At 43.6% G+C, this 6,324-nt stretch overlaps 1 protein-coding gene across 1 annotated transcript; it reads left to right on the top strand.

Moving 5' to 3' along the window:
• The first annotated feature begins 1,045 nt into the window (after positions 1-1,045).
• LOC127658058 (frizzled-1-like) lies at positions 1,046-6,045 on the top strand. Its single transcript, XM_052147147.1, has one exon. It carries the CDS (start codon positions 1,314-1,316, stop codon positions 2,940-2,942), a length of 1,629 nt encoding a protein of 542 aa, XP_052003107.1. The 5' UTR covers positions 1,046-1,313; the 3' UTR covers positions 2,943-6,045.
• Positions 6,046-6,324: the final 279 nt, after the last annotated feature.

Below are 6,324 nucleotides of genomic sequence, written 5' to 3'. Positions count from 1 at the left end.
TATTTATCTCATTTATTGTCTGTATGGATTCATGTTATGATATTGATAAAGACCTACATTGGCCAAAAGTGTCAGATACATGCAAATGGCTTTGGCTTTGTCAAACAAAGAGGCTTGTATATGCAAATTTGCTTTCATGCAAATGGACGTGATTCCAGAGGGGTGTGGGGGGGGGGAGGTAATGCCCTCGATAATCAAAACAAGCAAGTATGGGGGTCTGGGGAGCTCGGCGAGTATTGACGCTGACTATCGCACCTGGAGTCACGAGTTCAAATCCAGGGCACGCTAAGTGACTCCAACAGGGTCTCCTTAGCAACCAAATTGGCCTGGTTGCTAGGGAAGGTAGAGTTGCATGGGGTAACCTCCTCGTGGCCGCTATAATGTGGTTCTCGCTCTCGGTGGGGCACGTGGTGAGTGGATGCCGCGGAGAATAGCGTGAAGCCTCCACACGTGCTACGTCTCCATGGTAACGCACTCAACAAGTCACGTGATGAGATGGTGCGGATTGACGGTCTCAGACGCGGAGGCAACTGAGATTCGCCCTCCACCACCCTGATTGAGGCGATTCACTACACAACCACAAGGACTTAGAGCGCATTGGGAATTGGGCGTTCCAAATTGGGGAGAAAGAAAACTTAGTAAAACTACAAATAGCAAGTACTAAAATTAGCTAAAGAAATATCTAAAATTGTACATATGCATGTTGGTAAATTACTCATACAGAAGTGGTCCATCGGTAATAATAATCCCAGCAAACCCAGAACCCCTAACATTAGTGTCCCATTGGGAGTTTGACTGTTTAAATCACCATCTACTTTCATTGTATGGAAGACATGTTTTTGTGTTCTGTGGATGTTTTTGTGTTTTATGAAGTGCACAAGTCCAAACGTGCCCATAGTGAGAGAAATTGAAAAACCCAAAGAAATAAAATAATGTAAAACGAACCACAGGCACATAATTGACGACGCTCCCTAACACGCGCCATCCATGCGTAAGAAGCCCCGCCCTTGTTTCGGTGATGAGCAGCAGACAGCTGGGCGCCTGGAAACAGGTTTGAACAGCTCACAGTTGCCCTGACACGCACACACGGACACAGCACTCACTGCAACTCCGTATAATAAACATTTCTATTGTTTTCTTTAATGTCGTTATATTCGTTCATGATCCGCGGAACACCATTTAAAGTTCCCACCGTACTTTCCTAAAAGTTTTGACCGGAGTAAAATCCCATTTGGACAGATAAACCAACAAAGAGCGTCTGGGGAGGACAGTGCGCTGGCGCGCCAGCTGGCAGCGAGGAGAAACCGCAGAAGATGGCCGTGCGCGCTGCCTCCGCGCTTCTCCTGCTCGCCTCGTTGGGAATATTGGGAATAAACGGACAGTACGGGGACCGTGGCATGTCGGTACCGGAGCACGGCTTCTGTCAGCCCATTTCCATCCCGCTCTGCACGGATATCGCCTACAACGAGACCATCATGCCCAACCTGCTCGGGCACACGAACCAGGAGGACGCGGGGCTGGAGGTGCACCAGTTTTACCCGCTCGTAAAAGTCCAGTGCTCCCCGGACCTCAAGTTCTTTCTTTGCTCCATGTACGCGCCGGTGTGCACGGTTCTGGAGCAGGCGCTGCCGCCGTGTCGCTCGCTGTGCGAACGCGCGCGTCAGGGCTGCGAGGCGCTCATGAACAAATTCGGGTTCCAGTGGCCCGACAGTCTCGCGTGCGAGTCGTTCCCGGTGCACGGCGGAGAGCTTTGCGTGGGTCAGAACACATCCGAGAGGAGCGCGCCTATCAACCCGACTCCCGACATGACTCTAACGACACCCGACCACGCCAAAAGGGGGCATTTTATGTGCCCGACATCGCTAAAAGTGCCCCCCTACCTCAACTATCGCTTTCTGGGCGAGGAGAACTGCGGCGCGCCGTGCGAACCCAATAAACTCCACGGGATGATGTACTTCGACGAGGACGAGCAGAGGTTTGCGCGGATTTGGATCGGGATTTGGTCCGTTTTGTGTTGCGCATCCACTCTATTCACGGTTCTGACCTATTTGGTGGACATGAAGCGCTTCAGTTACCCGGAGAGACCCATTATATTCCTGTCCGGGTGTTACACCATGGTGTCCATCGCGTACATCGCAGGATTTCTCCTGGAAGACAAAGTGGTTTGCAACGAGAAGTTCGACAACGAGTTTAGGACCGTGGTGCAGGGCACTAAAAAGGAGGGTTGCACCATTCTGTTCATGATGCTGTACTTTTTCAGCATGGCCAGCTCCATTTGGTGGGTCATCTTGGCGCTTACGTGGTTCCTCGCCGCTGGCATGAAATGGGGCCACGAAGCCATCGAAGCCAACTCGCAGTATTTCCACCTGGCGGCGTGGGCAGTGCCAGCCATCAAGACCATCACCATCCTGGCCGTGGGTCAAGTGGATGGAGATGTTCTGAGCGGGGTGTGCTTCGTGGGCATCAACAGCGTGGACGCGCTCCGAGGCTTCGTCCTGGCACCGTTATTCGTGTACCTGTTCATCGGCACCTCGTTCCTCCTGGCGGGGTTCGTGTCGCTGTTCCGCATCAGAACCATCATGAAACACGATGGCACCAAAACCGAGAAGCTGGAGAAGCTGATGGTGCGCATTGGCATCTTTAGTGTCCTGTACACGGTGCCAGCCACCATCGTGATCGCATGTTATTTCTACGAACAGGCCTTCCGGGACCAATGGGAACAGACTTGGGCCAGTCAGTCGTGCAAGACGTACGCCGTGCCCTGTCCCGCACACAACCCGCACATGAGCCCGGACTTCACGGTGTTCATGATCAAGTATCTGATGACCCTAATCGTGGGCATCACGTCCGGGTTCTGGATATGGTCCGGGAAAACGCTTAATTCCTGGAGGAGGTTCTACACGAGACTGGCGAGCAGTAAACAGGGCGAGACAACCGTGTGAATTATTTTTTAAATCACTTTTTCATGCTGTAAATAAACATTGTGATTTTTTTAATTATATATTTGTTTTTAAATCTCACTTGGGTCTTAATCACTTCTGTTTTCTTTAATCAAAGTACTTTTGGGGGGGTCGGACTATGTTGTTTTGGAGATTATCCCGCCTTTTAAACGGGAAATGGAGATTTATCTTGGAATATTCTTAGTGGGATACTTTTTAAATGCCACCTGTGTGTGGCTTGTATGTAAAACTGTATCTTTTAATCACCGTCAGTTTTTCCATGGGCAAATATTTTAAAAAATGTCAAATACGCAAATAATGCGTAAATTGTGTGCACAGCACTTATAATCCCGGGCATTTGCGGAACTATGCTGATTTCAACTAAAAATAATTTTGTCTCATCCCTCCATTAAAAAGAAAGAAAAAGGAAAAAAAGAAGTGAAAATGTGTGATCCAGTGAGGCACTTACAACGGAAGTCAATGGGGCCAATTTTTAGACTTTTCCGTCTTTTTATTAAAGGCGGAAAAGTGACGTTTATAATTTAATAAAAGCACTTACACGAATTCCTCTGTTAAAACTCACGTGTTATTTGAGCTTGTGTATTATGCTCATAAACATACAATTTTATCCATTACCCAAATTTTGGGTTTCATTGTAAACACCGTCAGCGTTGCAGGACTGGTGCCGAATATTGACCCCCTAGTAAGATCCAATCAGGTAGAGGGGAATCTGGCGGGAGTCAGATTTCAGCACTTATCCAATGTGCTTTATGCACCTTTACATTTTGACGTTAAAAATGGAATAACCTGTTGATCTCATGATACGCAGTTTTCTTGCGCTGTCTAATGGTAGTAATAATAATAATAACTAGATAGGTACATTTCCTGAAGAAAATGTGAGTGGTGCTTGCCGTGGCAAAACTCGTCAAATAACATTTTATAACTTGTCGCTAAGCACTAAAATAATGGTAGTAGAATGCTGTTCGTATGTGTTTTTCATGATGGTAGCATGTAGGTGTTATGTTTATGTTAGCATGATGTTAGCATGTTTTTAGAATGTTTTAACACTTCGCTAGGTGATGCTAGCATGTGTTAGCATGATACTAGCATGTTTTAGCACTTCGCTAGGCGATGCTAGAATGTGTTAGCAGGATGCTAGCATGTTTTTAGCATGTTTTAAAACTTCACTAGGCAATGCTAACATGTGTTAGCATGATGTTAGCATGTTTTTAGCATGTTTTAGCACTCCGCTAGGCGATGCTAACATGTGTTAACACGTTTTTATCATGTTTTAACACTTCGCTAGGCGATGCTAGCATGTGTTAACATGATGCTAGCACGTTTTTAGCATGTTTTATCACTTTGCTAGGCGATGCTAGCTTGTGTTAGCATGAGGCTAGCACGTTTTTAGCATGTTTTAACACTTCGCTAGGCGACGCTAGCATGTCTTAGCATGATACTGGCATGTTTTTAGCATGTTTTAGTACTTCGCTAGGTGATGCTAACATGTGTTAACATGATGCTAATATGTTTTTAGCATGTTTTATCACTTCGCTAGGCGATGCTAGCATGTCTTAGCATGTTGCTAGCATGTTTTTAGCATGTTTTAGCACTTCGCTAGGTGATGCTAGCATGTGTTAGCATGATGCTAGCACGTTTTTAGCATGTTTTAAATTTACATTTCTGAACATTCCGCAATGTTAAGTCAATGGGACTTTTTTGGCCACTTTTTCGTCCGCTGTGCGAACATCGTACACCCGATCGCTTAGAAAAGTCATAGCACACGTGTCCTCAATAGGCCGTTCGATTTGACACCTCATTCGTGGGTCTACGCCAAACGGTGCGGGACGAGTTAGGTGCCGAATTTTGTACGGAAGAATAATAATAAGTATATGAGATTACAATAGTGTTGCTTTGCAAGCACCACTAATAATAATAAATGTCATTGCACACATTGGTGATTGGTGAACATGCTCGATAAATGTGCTGTGAAAATTGGGATGGAACTTCATCACGTCAGCATCGTCATTGACTTCTATTGCATGTGAGCGGTGATATCGATTATCGATATGAATGAGCGGTTAATAGAGGCGTTCCTTGTGCCAAACTCTAACAAAGGATAAAAAACAACGCTCAAATATTTCCTGAAATTCTCTCATAAACAAATTCTCTACTAACTTATCTTTTTATAAGTTATAAGAGTTTATAGCGTTACGTTGTCATGGCAACGAAGTTGTTAAATTGGATAAATAACTTTACACTGATTCGTAAGTGATTTAATCGCACTAAAATCAAATGAACGCACATATTGTTTATGACTTTTGAAACAGAGTATTTTAACGTTTACGGATTAAACCCCATTGACTTCTATTGTAAGTGCCTCACTGGAACACACATTTGAGCCATTGTATTGTATTGTAAGAAAAGGAGGGGTGAGTTGAAATCGTGTTTTTGTGGTTAAATGCTGTCGGTTGAGCTTAGCTTGATTTGAACCCTGAATATTCCTTTAAGCTTTAAATTAAAGCTTTATGGCAAAGATTTGTCATGATGAAAAAATGTTTCATGATGAAATATTGAACTGGAAAATTGTATGGCGGGTGAGACTTTAATATGGAAGATGGAGCTAGAACAAAGCCATAAGTACCCGTGGTTGGCATTGCCGGTGTGCACGGCGGAGTGAACAAAAGTGCCTTTTTCATTTTGGAAGATAACTTAAATTAACCAGCATTACGGTTGGACCTGCTCTTGCTTCTAACTAAACGAAATGTCATTTATAAAGATTTTTAGTTAATTTCCTTCAGTGTGTGATGAACTTTGTTGATGTTTCTCATGAATCTTTTGCACAAGAAGTACCTCGAACATACAGCTCAAACAGACTGTGTTTGTAATGCACTTCTCTGTTGGTAATAACTATGTATCAGCCACGCTAATCGGCTAATATTTGGCCATTGTGTGATTATCGCCATCGGCCGATAACCGTGTTCGCTTGAGCGATTTACAGATGTGTTAACTTTTATCAATAGATTTATCAATGGATAGTCGACACTTTCTGTTATCAAGGTATTTTCTTTTCAACTTTATGCAAATTTGATTAAATAGAAAATTATCTGAGTAACACCTTCTATGAAGCCCATATTTATAGTGCATTTATAACGTCTCATAATACACCTTTATAATAAGTTATAACTTTTCACAAATATTTATAACTACAGTTATAATACATTATAAGAGTTCCCCTATTCATAGTTATACTTTATACTATAATGTGTTATAACACAGCAGAAGTTAATAGAGTTTATGTTATAAGTACATTATAAGACTTCCCCTATTCATAGTTATACTTTAGACTATAATGTGTTATAACACAAGCAACATCCAATGTTAA

This window comes from Xyrauchen texanus, chromosome 17 (genome assembly GCF_025860055.1).
Source record: "Xyrauchen texanus isolate HMW12.3.18 chromosome 17, RBS_HiC_50CHRs, whole genome shotgun sequence".
NCBI classification, from domain to species: Eukaryota; Metazoa; Chordata; class Actinopteri; order Cypriniformes; family Catostomidae; genus Xyrauchen; species Xyrauchen texanus.
This window is presented reverse-complemented; position numbering and strand designations above follow the sequence as displayed.